At 41.5% G+C, this 15684-nt stretch overlaps 1 protein-coding gene across 2 annotated transcripts in view; it reads left to right on the plus strand.

The window, feature by feature from the left end:
• The first annotated feature begins 3384 nt into the window (after nt 1–3384).
• CD86 (CD86 molecule) overlaps nt 3385–15684 on the plus strand; it is an 89529-nt gene continuing 77229 nt past the window's right edge. For both annotated transcript variants that reach the window (XM_036350579.1, XM_036350580.1), the window contains exon 1: nt 3385–3532. In XM_036350579.1, the coding sequence (XP_036206472.1) occupies nt 3519–3532 (14 nt within the window). In that variant the 5' untranslated portion in view covers nt 3385–3518. The remainder of the gene's footprint in view (nt 3533–15684) is intronic.

Raw genomic sequence — 15684 nt, forward strand, 5'->3', positions numbered from 1 at the left:
AAACATTTGAAGAGATAATGGCTAAGAATTTTCCTCAGATCACAGACCTAAGGAGCTCAAAAAAACACCATGAAGGATAAATACCAAAACCAAACCCAGTCCTTGGCATATCAAATTTGTATTAGTTTGCTAGGGCTACCACAACAAAATTCCATAGACTGGGAGGCTAAAACAACAGAAATGTATATTTCACAGTTCTGAAGGCTGCAAGTTAAAGATCAAGGTGCTTGACAGGATTGGTTTTCTCTGGTCCACCTCCTCTTGGCTTGCAGATGGCTGTTCTCTTGCTGTCTCTTCACATGGTCATCCTTCTGTCCGTGGATGTCATCCATGGTGTCTCTTTCTTTTCTTACTAGAGGCCTGGCACATGAATTTGTGCACCAGTGGGGTCCCTGGGCCTGGCCTGTGGGATTGGGCCAAAACCAGCTCTCTGATATCCCCTGAGGGGTCCTGGATTTGAGAGTGTGTAGGCCAGGCCAAGGAACCCCACCAGTGCACGATCGGGGCTGGGAGGGACGTGGGAGGTTGGCCAGCCAGGGAGGGACTGCTGGAGGGCTCCAGCGCATGTCCGGCCTGTCTTACTCAGTCCTGATTGGCCGGACCTCAGCAGCAAGCTAACCTACCAGTCAGAGTGTCACAGTGACTGGTCAACTGGTCAACTGTCTGTCCCCTGGTGGTCAGTGCACGTCATAGCGAGTGGTTGAAAGGCCTTAGCATATCATTGGCATATTACACTTTGATTGGTTGAATGGATAACTGGACACTTAGCATATTAGGCTTTTATTATATAGGATAAGGATACCAGTCATAATGGATTAGGGGCAACCTTTAACAGTCTCATTTTAATTTAATCACCCTTTTAAAGGCTATATCTCCAAATAAGTCACATTCGGGGGTACTTGGGATTAGGACTTCAACATATGAGCTTTGGGGAGACATAATTCAATTTATATCAATATTCAAACTGCTAAAAACAAAAAAAGAAAAACTTAAAAATACACACAGAAAAAGCTTACCTACAGAAGGACAAGGATTGAAATTATAGCAGACTTCCTACCCCCCAGAAACTGTGCCAGTAAGAAGACAATGTACTGACATATTTAAAGTGCTGAAAGGAAGAAACCTGTTAACCCAAATTCTTTGCTCAGCAAAAATACTTTTAATAAATGATAGAGAAATGCTTTTGCAGACAAATACTTATGAAATTCACTGCCAGTATACATACTTTTCAAGAAGTATAAAAAAACAAAAGAAAACAAAAGTCCACAAACTTTAGGCATGGTACTTATGTGAGGTGATGGAGCTGTTAATTAACACTGTTGTAACTATTTTGCAATATATATGTATCCTATATAATAAAAGGATGATATGAAAATTGACCAAACAGTGGAACGACTGGTCACTATGATGTGCACTGACCACCAGGGGCAGACACTCAACACAGGAGCTGCCCCCTGGTGGTTAGTGGGCTCCCACAGGGAGAGTGCTGCTCAGCCAGAAGCTGGGCTCCTGACTAGTGAGTGCAGTGGCAGTGGTGGGAGCCTCTCCTGCCTCCATGGCAGCACTAAGGATGTCTGACTGATGGCTTAGGCCTGCTTCCCACAGGGAGCGGGCTTAAGCCATCAGTCAGACATCCCCCAAGGGCTCCCAGACTGCAAGAGGGTGCAGGCCGGGCTGAAGGACGCCCCCTCCCCCGAGTGCATGAATTTCGTGCACTGGGCCTCTAGTATCAAATAATCACATTGTACACCTTAAACTTATGCAATGTTGTATGTCAATTATATCTCCATAAAGCTGGGGGGGGGGGACTTTAGGCACAAAGAATGTGAAATAATTCAGAAAATTGGATATACACAAAAATTAAAATGGAATAATGGAGTAAATGAAATGGAATAAATGAAAGTAAAATCTATTTTTTCTTTAGATTTAAATGTGCTAAAGGATAACTGTTTATCCAAAGCAAAGTAATAATAATGTGTTGTCTTATATATAGCTTGTGTAAAAGTAGAATAGATGATGAAAATAGCACAATTATAAAATTTACTGATAAGTTCTTAAAATACTTAACGGAGGATTTATTTTTAAATAAAAAAATTACTCCAGAATGTAAGTAGAAAGAATAGTATCTATGACTTTAGAAGATTTTGAAAAAAAAGTAATAAAAAGAGATAGCCTTAATAGATACGAAAAGTATTTGTTGTGGACTAAATTGTGTGTCCCCAAACTCATATGTCTCTTTGGTAATACATTTATATTGACTTTACATTTAACTGGAATCTTATCTGGGTAGAGAATGTTCTACCTCAAAACTTTATAGAGTCCTGGCCAGGTGGGTCAGTTGGCAGGTTTGATTCCCAGTCAGGGCAATACCTAGGTTGCAGGTTCTATGCTTGGTCAGGACAAATACAGGAGGCAACCAATCTATGTTTCTCTCTCACATCTATGTTTCTCTCTCGCTCTCAAATTAATAAAAACATATCCTTGGGTGAGGATTAAAAAAAAAACCTCCATAGATATTGTTTCATGTTTTTCTGATATTTAGGGTTGAGTAAGAGGCCAAGCTTATCTTTCTCTGTAGTCATCCCACTTTTAAATTTTGTTTTTAGCCCTTTTCGTCTTTGGAATTTAAAATTTCCACAATAATTATCTAAATAAAAATTTATCTTCATAAATGTTTTGACAAACCCTTTGAGTTCCATAATAGTGCCCTTTTTAGTTCGTATGTGAAGATTTCTTTTTTTTCTGGTAATAGTCTCTACTTCATGACTTTTATGTTTCCCTTACATGTGCATCTCTTAATTTTAGGATACTGCTTTTTCTTAAATATTCCTCTATTTCAGGAATCTTCTATTTGACCATTTTTATCTTTGTCTATAGTAGAAATGAAATAATAAAAGCAGTAGCTTTTGTTGCCATGCTTGATTGTGCAACTCTCACAGGAGGACACCCTCTTGCCCTCAAAGGTCGTTAAAATCCTCCATCATCTCAGTGGTGGTAATCAGCAGGGGAAAGCTTCTCAATCCCAATCCAGATGCATAATAAATCACATTTATTGTCTTACCAAAATCTATAGAATTTTCTTTGATTCTATTTTATAGATGAAGATATTTTTACCCTCCTCTCTTTAATTATTTTATTTTCTAGGTTTTTTAGGGAAATTCAAGTGGGGGACGGGGGTGGGGGGTTAGTCTGCCTCTCTCCATGTTGTATCTGGAATTCAAGCCACTAATTATTTTTTAAACATGTATTTAGAAAAGGTCAGTGAATTCACATGCAACGAAAGGGTTAAATTCCAGAAGTGTCAGCAAAATCTGACAAAACAGAAAAGAGGAACAGCTTTTATTAAAGAAAGTTACAGGGTGTACAGTCATTGAGAAAGTCATTGAGAAGGAAGGCTTTCACAGGAGTTGAACAGATTGCTCCTCCTTCCACTGTAACGCAGACGAGCACACACAGAACACACAGACAGACAAGTGGGGTCATTCCCAGACGTTAGCCCAACGGGGAACACAGCCAAGATGGATCTCAGATGGTAAGTGATTCTTCTTCTTATTCTTATTTTCTTATTATTTTTGAAAGGCAATTTTTAATTAAGTGACTTCAGCAGCAGGCTGAGGTTAAGGTGCTGTTTTCTTTCTTTCCTGCCCAAGATGCTAATATACATTAAGAATGGTCTATGCCCATAGTCGGCAAACTGCGGCTCGAGAGCAACATGCGGCTCTTTGGCCCCTTGAGTGTGGCTCTTCCTAAGCCTTAAGAGTACCCTAATTAAGTTAATAACAATGTACCTATATAGTTTAAGTTTAAAAAATTTGGCTCTCAAAAAGAAATTTCAGTCGTTGTACTGTTGCTATTTGGCTCTGTTGACTAATGAGTTTGCCGACCACTGGATGCTATGAAACATTAGCTAAAGTCCCAAAGCCATTCTTCCCTTCTTGGAGTATCCACTCTAGGTTGATTCCAGAGTTCCAAGGCGGGGAAGCTTTTTAAACATTTTCTATCAAAGACATTTGACTGCCACTTGAAGGAGGGAATTATTGAGCTGCTCAAATTGTTATTGCTTCTTGTTGTTTTTTAAGTGGTTAATTTTGTAAATTTGTTTTTCAAATATTTCAATGTTTCAGTTGTTGATGTTAAGAATCATGAAATTTTAAAATGTCTGCATAAACATGACTAATAGAGAGTAAATTTTGTGTATCCCAACGTCGGTTTGGCAGGGAGCTGGGTAAATGCAATAGAGAAGGTAGAAAGGAACAGGCTAAGGAAAAGGAAGAGGAAGATGAGGTATAAAAAGAAAATACAGAACCCAGATAATGAGTCACAAATAAACCATGGGAGATTCTGAGTAGGGTGAGGTGATGGAAAAAAGCAGAGCAATTCAATTAGCTTCTAAGCATTGAACATGCTTGGTGTGCTGTGTACTTTACTGTCATCTCACTGAATTTTAATCTTTGCCATGACTCTCAGGAAAATGCTATCATCACTGTGTTTCATGAATGAGATAACTGGCTGAAGAGGCTAAAGCTCACACCGCTCATAAGCGTCAGGGCTAAAATCTTTCTTGCCAGTTGGTTGTACACCACAGGGTTTCTCCATGCCCTGGCAGTCCCCTATGGCTGTGACTTACTGGAAGGGGTCACACCTCCCTTCTCTTGGATCGTGGCAACTGGGGTCAGTTGTTATTTACTACTACTGGCCTTTGAAAATCTAAGACCAGTAGTAAATAATCTACCCAGTGCTTAGTGGTTTGGAAAACGGCTTTGCTCCTTTTTCTTCAGAAGATTAGAATTTAATTTCCAAGTAAAGATTACTTTTCCCTCCAGTGGAATTTTGAAATGTTACACATGTATGAAAAATATTTTCGGAATTTACAATTTTTGTGGAGCCACAGAAGTGGTACCACTTAATTATGTTAATACTGCTTGTAGCTGTCGATAGAACCACAGGCCACTGTCTAGATTCTCTTTGTTTCAAAGTGCTTGAAAATTTATTATGAGCAGGAAATTTTAGAATATAAATGACCAATAAATAATGTTTAATCTTATCTGAAATAAAAGAAATACAAATTAAAACAGTGAAATACTATTTTTCTTTTATCAAAGTGGCAGGCTTCTCAGGAGGGAGGATCATTTTATGTCCTTATTACCAGACGATGGTAATATCTTTCTGGACAATAATCTGTTGATTCAAACAGATTCAAAAGCCCTTAAAGTGTGTATTTCCTTTAGCCAAGCAGTTTAACTTTTAGGAATTTATTGTAAGGACATAATCATAAATGTCTGTAAAGTTTTAGGACATGAATATTTTTCTTGCCATTGTTTCTAATAGGGAAAGTCTTGGAAATAAGTGTGTGAACATAGGTAACTGATTAATTAGGGAATATTCATATATACCATACAATCATTAAAAATTCTATTGTAGAACAATTTTTGATATGTTTAGCTTAAGAACAAAAAAATCAGAATGTTTATTACATACATGATACCTGTATATACACAACATTAATCAGAAATACAGAAATATAGATAATTTTTATTTTCTACTTTGTGTTTTTAAACTTGGATTATATGTGCATGCAGAAAAATAAATTTAAATATCTAAGAAAAAGAAACCAATAACTCATAATTTGTAAAATTTCATTGTTAGGGCTTTGGCTCCTTGTACTTAATTTTTTTGTATCTTGACTCCTCCTCAAATATACCAACTTTACCCATAATTCACTAGATCCTAATGGGCTTGTTTTCATAGGATGTTCTATGTAGAAGACACTAGAGCCCTCATTTTCTTATTTTACAGATGTGATGGCATGGCTCTAGAGCAGTGATGGCGAACCTTTTGAGCTCGGTGTGTCAGCATTTTGAAAAACCCTAACTTAACTCTGGTGCCGTGTCACATATAGAAATCTTTTGATATTTGCAACCATAGTAAAACAAACACTTATATTTTTGATATTTATTTTATATATTTAAATGCCATTTAACAAGGAAAAATCAACCAAAAAAAATGAGTTCGCGTGTCACCTCTGACACGCATGTCATAGGTTCGCCATCACTGCTCTAGAGAGTGAGCTGCATGTTGGAAGAAAGAATAGTGTAGTGGTTAAGTGGCTATACTTTGGAACATAAGTTCTAGGGTTTGAATTCCAGCTTCCCCACTTTCTAGCTATATGACTTTGGACAAGTTGCTTAATAATTGTAATCCTCAGTTTTTTATGTTTATTGCGGGCATAATTGTCACTTATTATAAGATGGTTATGAGATTTTAATGTGATAATCCATGTAAAGTGCTTAGGACCTTGTTCTGATAATTACTCAGTAATTATTATTAGTTGTTTTTACTACTATTACTGTTAGAATTTAGAAATACTAGAGAAAAAGTGATTTGTCTAAGATTATACAACTATTGATGGCAATACGATGGCAATAGGAAGGTTTTTTCAAGCAGGTGGTTAATACCCTCTGAGCCCATCAGGACAGCCCCAGTCTCGGCTGCAAGGGAAGCTGACCTGAAACAGGCAGAGCCTACGTACAAGGCCAGCCACTTCAAGGGAATGACTGATCACAATGGGAAACCAAATGCTGGAGAGGAGGGTGCAGCTAAGGAAGCTAAGAACCAGGTTAGGCACAGAGATAAATCCTGGAGCAAAGAGCTAGTGCAGGAGAGAAGAGATAACTCAGATACTTTTATAGACCTTCAGCTGTGGACTTCATGGGGGAAGGGTGTCACGTTGGTTTAAAGATCCAAGGTATGGGTGAATAGACAAATAGGGTGCATGATGGAATTGCAAGTATAGCTACGAGAAGATGCCTTACAGATAGTAATAAAAGAGGATGAGGTAGAAACTGGGAGGGACAGGACAAGGAGCCTCCAGGGCCCAGGCATCCAGTCATGATTATCCCAAAGTCATAGCCTAAGTTTGAGCGGTCATGCATAAATAAGCAGAGATAACGATAAAATTTGCTTTAAAAATTCCTCTGGCAGCAGAATACAGAATTGATTTGAGGTGACAAGGAAATTATTTAGAAAACTATCGTAATAATTCAAGGATGGGTGTTAGGGACATGAAACCAGGGTACTTATGGTGGGACCAGAGAGGTGAGGATGAATTTAAAAGATTTTTAGGAACTACAGTTGACAGGATTTTGGTTTTGACAGATGTGGAGCTTGGAAGAAGAGATCTAAATACACGGTGGCATCCTTCCCCCCAAAATAGGGAATCTATAGAAAGTGGATTGGGTTTGGGCAGGGGGACAGAGAGGGCAGAAGGTGAGTTCGTTTTTTAAAATACTGAATTTGAGATTGTGTGGAGCAGGTGAATGGTGATGTGCAAGTAGACAAGTGGTTATACAGGCAAAACTCAAGAAAGGGATATGGGCTGGAGAAGACATTAAGAGTCTTTAGCATAAGTACAGCTGACAGTCGAAATTCCTGTTGTGGGTGATCACTAGAGAGAGATGGTAAAGTGAGAAGAAGCCAAGGATGGGACCTGTAAAACTTTGAAATTTAAGGAGGTAGGATGAAGAGTCCAAAATAAATTTCAAGGAGGGACCATAGATAACAGCAAAGCAGAAGAGAGATGCAAGAATGAGGAGGATGTGTCCATGGAAAGACAAACCATATTTACCAAACTTCTACATTGAGCACATGAGATACAATAGAAAAAGTGACTCTAGCAACTCAGTTTTAAGGTTGAATTGTGTCCCCTCAAAATTCATATGTTGAAGTCTTAACCATCAGTACCTCAAGATGTGATCATGTTTGGAGATAATCAAGTTAAAATGAGGTCATCAAGGTAGGCCCTAATCCAAAATGACTGGTGGTTTACAAAGAAGAAGAAATTTGGATGCAGAAACACAGATAGAGAGAAGATGGTGTGAACAGACATGGAGAAGAGGGCCATCTACAAGCCAATGAAAGATCCCTCCTTGGGACAGATCCCTCCCTCACAGTCCTTGGGAGGAATCAGCACTCCCAACATCTTTATTTTGGAACTCTGACTTCTAGAACTATGAGACAATACGTTTTTGTGGTTTAAGCTACTCAGTTATGGTACTTTGTTACTACATCCTGTCAACATAAGAATGTCTAAACCTGTAGAGAATTTTTATAAGAGTTTATTTGATCCAAACTGATGACAATTGCTGGGAAACAAGATTTCAAATGCTCTGAAGAGTGACAGTTTTGCAGTTTCTTTTATGCATTTGGAATTAAGAAGGGAATATAGGAAAGGTTACATGAAGGTGAAAGAAAGCAAGGCAGGGATTGAATGACAGGATAGTTAACAAGATTATGTGCTCTCTTGAAAGTGACTACGCTTCTGAGGGGTCTGCAAAAGAAGCATTTCAATGGTGTATTAACCTAGATGCACTAAAACAATGGACAGGGCTTGGTCAAGGCAAAGATAAACCTTTGAGTTAAGAAGTTATATGCCTAGGACCTGCCCAGTTAGGAATTTTTTTTTTTTTTATCACATCACTCTGTGAGGTTACTCTCAGATTTATTACAGTGTGCCTTTTCATCCACTATCCCTAATAAATGAATACATTTGGTAAATGCACAAAATCTACACTAATAAAAGGGAAACATGCAAATTGACCATCCCTCCCTATGCCCACCAGCCAATCAGGGCAAGTATGCAAAATAACCCAACAAAGACGGCAGCAGCCACAGAGCTGGAGTGAGCAGGAGGCTTGGGTTGACCCTGGCAATGGAGGAAACCAAGCTTCCCGCCCTGGCTGCTGCTGAAGGAGGGGCTGAGGGCCTGGGTCACCGGGGTGTGTGGCTAACCTGAAAACGGTCCTTAGCCCCTCATTCAGGCTGGCCAGGCACCCCAGCGGGACCCCCACCCTGAAGGGGGTTTGGCCAGCCTGAAAACAGCCCTCAGCCCCTCACCCAGGCTGGCCACACCCCCATGGGGTGAGGGTCTCCACTGGGGGGGTTGGCCAGCCTGCAAACAGCCATCAGCCTCTCATCCAGGCTGGCCAGGCACCCCAGTGGGGACCCCCACCCTGAAGGGGCTATGGCCAGCCTGAAAACGGCCCTCAGCCCCTTACCCAGGCTGGCCACACCCCCATGGAGTAAGAGTCCCCACTGGGGGGCATGGCCAGCCTGCAAACAGCCATCAGCCCCTCACCTAGGCTGGGCAGGCACCCCAGCAGGGACCCCCACCCTGAGGGGGGTATGGCCAGCCTGAAAACAGCCCTCAGCCCCTCACCCAGGCTGACCAGGCACCCCAGTGAGAACCTCCACCCTGAAGGAGGTGTGACCAGCTTGAAAACAGCCTTCAGCCCCTCACCCAGGTTGGCCACGCCCCCCCCCGGCAGGGATCCTCACCCCATGGGGGTGTGGTTGGCCTGCAAACCACCACAGGCCCCTCGCCCAGGCCACCCCACGCCCCAAGGGAACCCCCCACCCTGATCTGGGACACCCTTCAGGGCAAACCAGCCGGCCCCCACCCGTGCACCAGGCCTGTATACTAATAAAAGAGTAATATGCTAATTAGACTGGGAGACCTTCCAGGAGACCTTTCGGACATTCTTCTGGACAAAGCCATGGTGGCAGGGCCGAGTTCGAGGCAGTTAGAGGCCAAGGAGGGAGGGCAGTTGTGGGTGATCAGGCCATGGGGGGGGGGGCGTTGGGGTGAGCAGGCCAGTGGGGAGGGAAGGAGGGGGCAAACAGGCCAGCAGGGGGGGCAGTTGGGGGCAAGCAGAGTGGTTAGGGGCAATCAGGCAGGCAGGCAGGTGAGAGGTTAGGAGCCAGCAGTACCAGATTGCTAGAGGGATGTTGGACTGCCAGTTTAGGCCTGATACCTGTAAACCGGCAGTAGGACATCCTTTGAGGGGTCCCAGATTGGAGAGAGTGCAGGCCGGGCTGAGGGACACCCCCCGGCCCCCCCCACACAAATTTTTTTTTTAAAATATATTTTATTGATTTTTTTTACAGAGAGGAAGGGAGAGGGATAGAGAGTTAGAAACACCGATGAGAGAGAAACATCAATCAACTGCTTCCTGCACACTTCCTATTGGGGATGTGCCTGCAACCAAGGTACATGCCCTTGACTGGAATCGAACCTGGGATCTTTCAGTCTGCAGGCCGATGCTCTATCCACTGAGCCAAACCAGTTAGGGCAGCCCCCCTACCCCCCCGCACAAATTTTGTGCACCGGGCCACTAGTACCTTAATAAGAATGCATACTGCCAGAGAAAGAAACTGAATACATGTCTCAGATGTGGGAGGGGGAGTGTCCAAAACGATTAGGTTACCTAAGTGAAGAGGAGAAAAATGTTTCACAAAGCAGAGGGTAGTCACAGGATCAAATTCTGCAGAAAGGCGAAGTAGGAGAATGACTGAAAATGTTAATCCTGAGGCCTTCAGTGACCTTTGTAGAATACTCCCAGTTAAGTAGGAGTAGACCTCAGAGAGCTGAGAATGTGGAGACAGCAAATACACTACTGCTGAAAAACATTTGGTGATGAAAGGGGACCTCTTCACTGGACTAAATTCGCCTCTACTGTCCATAAAGAGCCACAGGGAAACAACTTGAGTTGAGTCAGCCGAACCTGGAGTATCCTCTAACTTAACAGCTAAACACAGGAGAGAAAAGTCAATACTTCTTTTTCCACTCAAAACTGGTTTGGGCAGGATTTCAGGAAGAAAACGATTTTTGTAGTTGTCATTTTACACATTGGGATTTTGGTACAAACACAGATTCCATTCTGTTTTGTTAAGCAATAGAAAGTTGTTATTCAAGGCTTCTCAAAGATGAAACCCATGGTGAATTTGGTGATGAAAAGAAGAAAACAAGTTTGAGTGAAATTTTGGGAATCACCTATCATTTATTTCAATAAGCAGGGAAGAAAAACCCATAGACTTCGAATGGAGAAGTATTAAAGCACTTTCTTAGAAAGCTTTGAACTCAAAATGAGTCTTAAATTTTCTTTCCGTAGTCTCAGGGATTTGATTGCCAAATAACCCAATGTCACAGTTCTATATTAGTGAATCAAATTAATCAGATTTTACTAAAAAAAATCTAATAAAAGACCGAATAATAATAAAAAGAATGAAGTAAACCAGTCACTACCAGCCAGAAATTCCCATGGAGCAAAACCTTAAGTAAATACCCAAAAGATAAACCTAGATCATCATGCCCATCTTACAAATATTTTCAACCAACTAAAGAATAAATCTTTATCAAGAACCTGATAGTTCTAAGGCTTTGTGAAGAAATAGCCAACATGTAGTTTTAATAGTCTAACTGGGAATATAAAACAATTATAAAATGACAAAAATGCCCTACCTGGTTTTGCTCAGTGGTTAGAGCATCAGCCTACAGACAGAAGGGTCCCAGGTTTGATTCCAGTCAAGGGACACATGCTTGGGTTGTGGGCTCGATCCCCAGTGGGGGGTATGCAGGAGGCAGCCAATCAATGATTCTCTCTAATCATTGATGTTTCTATTTCTCTTTCCCTCTCTCTTCCTCTCTGAAATCGATAAAAAATCAAACTGCAGCAGGAAGGCCTGGGAGGGTTGGGGGGCAGGAGGTAGGGGGGTAAGAGATCAACTAAAGGACTTGTATGCATGCATATAAGCATAACCAGTGGACATAAGACATTGGGGGATAGGGGAGGCTAGGGGACTGTCTAGGGCGGGGGGATAAAATGGACACATATGTAATACCCTTTGTAATACTTTAAGCAATAAATTAAAAAAATATATTTTAAAAAATAAAATAAAGTAAAATAAAATGACAAAAGCAATCCAGTGCAGTTAATAGCTGTGATTAAAAAATATAAATATAAATGACAAAAAATATAAATATAAATGACAAAAATATTCATTCTCATTAGATATTAAAGAAACACCAAGTCAAACACCAGTTAGATATTTTCATTTATCAAATTAAATAGTAAACAAACAAATGAATGATCCGATTAAAAAAGACTAAAGATATAAAAAGACACTTCCCCAAAGAGGATATGTAAGTACAGGTGACAAGTAAGTACAAGAAAGGATGTTCAATGTCTTAGCCATTATGGGAATTAAAATTAAAATCACAGTGAGCTATCACTGCACACCTATCAGAATGGCTAGAATCTATCTATCTATCTATATATATATATACTATTAAAAGCCTAAATGACCGTCTGACTGCTCAACCTGTAGCTATGATGTGCACTGACCACCAGGTGGCAGACTCTCAATGCACAGGCATGGAAACATGGAACAGACTGATGAATCTCAAAGGGGAAGGGGGAGGGTGGAAAGAGATTAACCAAAGATCTTATATGCATACTAGAGGCCTGGTGCATGGATTCATGAACCAGTGGGGTCCCTTGGTCTTGTCTGCAGGGATTGGGCCAAAATTGGCAGTCTGACATCCCCCAAGGAGTCCCAGATTGTGAGAGGCTGCAGGCCAGGCCGAGGGACCCCCCCTCCCCCGGTGCATGAATCTGTGCACCGGGCCGCTAGTAAAAAATAAGAAAATAACCCTGTCATAAGTTGAGAAGCATCTGTACAAGCAAACACCCATTCTGGCCACTGTCTATTTCTCTATGTTCTAGTGTTTTCAGTTCATTCAGCACCTTTGTTTCAGGCACTGTGCCACACATTAGAAGTGCACCAAAGATAAGTATATATGATTTCTCTCCTCAAGGAGCTCAGCTTAGTGGTAAATATAGCAACTGTGATGATTTTTTTATGACAGTGAAGTGTGTGAGGTTCCACAGGAACACAAAGGTAGCTGTTCCATTTGTCTGTAAGCAGCATTGTGTCTTGAGTAAGTGTCTGTGATTTAAAAAATTAAATATAAATGACAAAGTTTTGAGTCAATGCCAGAGTTTTGAGTCAGTCAGGCTGGTGTCAAATAATAGGTAGTTTTATATTACTAGTGGTATCACCTTGGGGAAGCTACCCAGCTCCCTGAATGTCAGTGCCCCCATCTGTAAAATGTGGCTATGAGTACTTACCAGTGCCATGAGGTTTATATGAATTTATAATAGATGTAAAAGCTTCTACACTAATAAAAGAGAAAGATGCAAATTGACCGTACCTTTGTGATGCCCACCAGCCGATCAGGAGTGAGTATGCAAATTAACCCAACAAAGATGGCAGGTTAATTTGCATATGCAGGTGCTGAGTGGCCAGGAGTGGGGCGGGATGCTTGCATTGTCGCTGTGGTGTGAAGGCGGTGCTGGCAACCAGAGGAAGGTAGGGCCATTCTTGCACAAATCTTCGTGCATCGGGCCTCTAGTGTGGAAATAAAATATTTTAGGTTTCACAATCTTTTCTTTAAAATCTATTCTTTCTTTTTAACTTTATTTTTCAATTACAACTTACATTCAATATAATTTTTTATTTGTTTCAGGTATATAGCATACTGATTAGATAATCTATACTTTACAAAGTGTTCCCCTGATATTGCTATACCCAACTGATACCATACATAGCTATTACAATATTGTTACTCTATTCCCTACATTGTATTTTACATCCCCAGTATTCTGTAACTACCAATTTGTAGTTCTTAATTCCCTCACTTTTTTCACCTAGTCCTTCAAAACCCCTCCCCTCTGGCAAACATCAGTCTGTTTTCTGTGTCAATTATCCTGTTTTAGTTTTGTTTGTTCATTTATTTTGTTCTTTAGATTTCAGATATAAGTGAAATCATATAGTACTTGTCTTTCTCTGACTGAGTTATTTCACTTAGCAAAATATCCTCCAGATCCATCCATGCTGTCACAAATGATAAGATTTCATTCTTTTTTTGGCTGAGTAATATTCCATTGTATATATGAACCACCTTTATATACATTGTTCTATTGGTAGGCACTGGGGTTGTTTTCATATCTTGGCTATTGTAAATAATGCTGTAATGCATATGGGGTGCATAGGATCTTTCAAATTAGTGTTTTGGATTTCTTTGAATATATACTTAGAAGTGGAATCACTGGGTCATAAGGCAGTTCCATTTTTAATTTTTTGAGGACCCTCCATACTGTTTTCTATAGTGGTTTCACCAATCAGCATTTCCACCAATAGTTCATAAGGGTTCCCTTTTCTCCACATCCTCACCAACACCTCTTATTTATGGATTCCTATATTTTAGGTTAAGACTCAATTTTCTTTAGCTTTGCCTTTTCTGATTCAGTTCTAGCAAATAGATTTTTACCTATAATCTAGAAGTTGCCATAGTAGAACTCCTAATTATAGACAATGAAGGTGAATAAGGTAAAAGCCACCTAAAATATATTTTATGTAAACGTAGGATGCCAAAAACATTAAAATAAATGTTTTATTTTAATGTTGCATATTACCTCCTTGTTCTATAATTTGTAATCATGTGCATATCTTCTGAACTTTAAATAACTTATGCCTATTATGTCTCCTTTTAATTTATAAAGACACTACAGGCCTGGTACATGAATTCATGCACGGGTAGGGTCCTTCAGCCTGGCCAGCGATCAGGGTAATCAGGGCCAGCTAGCAGGGACTGCGGGAGGTTGACCGGCTGCAGAAGGTTGGCTGTGGGAGTGCACTGACCACCACGGGGCAGCTACTGCATTGAGCGTCTGCTCCTTGCAGGCAAGCCTCAGATGGTGGCTGCCCAGCTGCCCAGGGCCGCCCGCTCCTCAGGTAACCAGGGCCAGCCGAGGCTTGCACTGCTGGCAATCACAGCAGCAGAGGTGTGATGGGGCGTTGCCTTCCCCTGATTGCCGGGTCGCCTCCTGCCCCTGAGGGCTCCCAGACTGTGAGAGGGGTAGATGGGGCTGAGGGACACCCCCCTCCAGTGCATGAATTTTCATGCACCGGGCCTCTAGTGAAATTATAAAGAAAACTAGAGGCCCAGTGCACAAAATTCATGCATGGGGTTTTATGTGTCCCTCAGCCCAGCCTGCACCCTCTCCAATCTGGGACTCCTTGAGGAATGTCCAACTGCCACTGGGATTGGGCCTAAAAGGGAAGTCGAACGTCACTCTCACAATTCAGGACTGCTGGCTCCCAACTGCTCGCCTGCCTGCCTACCTGCCTGATTGCCCCTAACCGCTTCTGCCTGCCAGCCTGATCACCCCCTACCCACTCCCCTGCCAGCTTGATCAATGCCTAACTGCTCCCCTGCTGGCCTGATTGCCCCTAACTGCCCTCCTCTGCTGACCTGGTCACCCCTAACTGCCCTCCCCTGCAGTCCTGGTCCCCCCAACTGCCCTCTCCTGCTGGCCATCTTGTGTCCACATGGGGGTGGCCATCTGTGACCACATGGGGGTGGCCATTTGTGTGTTGGAGTCATGGTCAATTTGCATATTACTGCCTTATTATATAGGATAATGCATAGAAACACGAGAGCAAGTGATTATGTCAAAATAGACATAGTGGTTGCCTCTAAGTTGGTAAAATTACAGAAATAAGGTTTTTTCTTTGCTTGAAATTGTTAAATCTACAGTGAATTCACATTACTCAGCAGAGCAGGATGAAATCAAGTTAAAAACTAACCGGGTGGTGAGGTACAGACTGTGAGTCAGGAGTGGCAAACCTAGAGTGCCTACAGAAACCCTTGCTAATAAGTGAGTGAAGGAGGCTTGTGGTTTATTACACTCTCATATTGTGTGAATGGTGGAGCTGTGTTACACCAGCAGATGAGCCTCACCTGGAGCATTGCTTCTGATCACCACTCTGTTGTGCTGTGTGCAG

Source organism: Myotis myotis, unplaced genomic scaffold, assembly GCF_014108235.1.
Source record: "Myotis myotis isolate mMyoMyo1 unplaced genomic scaffold, mMyoMyo1.p scaffold_m19_p_2, whole genome shotgun sequence".
Classification (NCBI taxonomy): Eukaryota; Metazoa; Chordata; class Mammalia; order Chiroptera; family Vespertilionidae; genus Myotis; species Myotis myotis.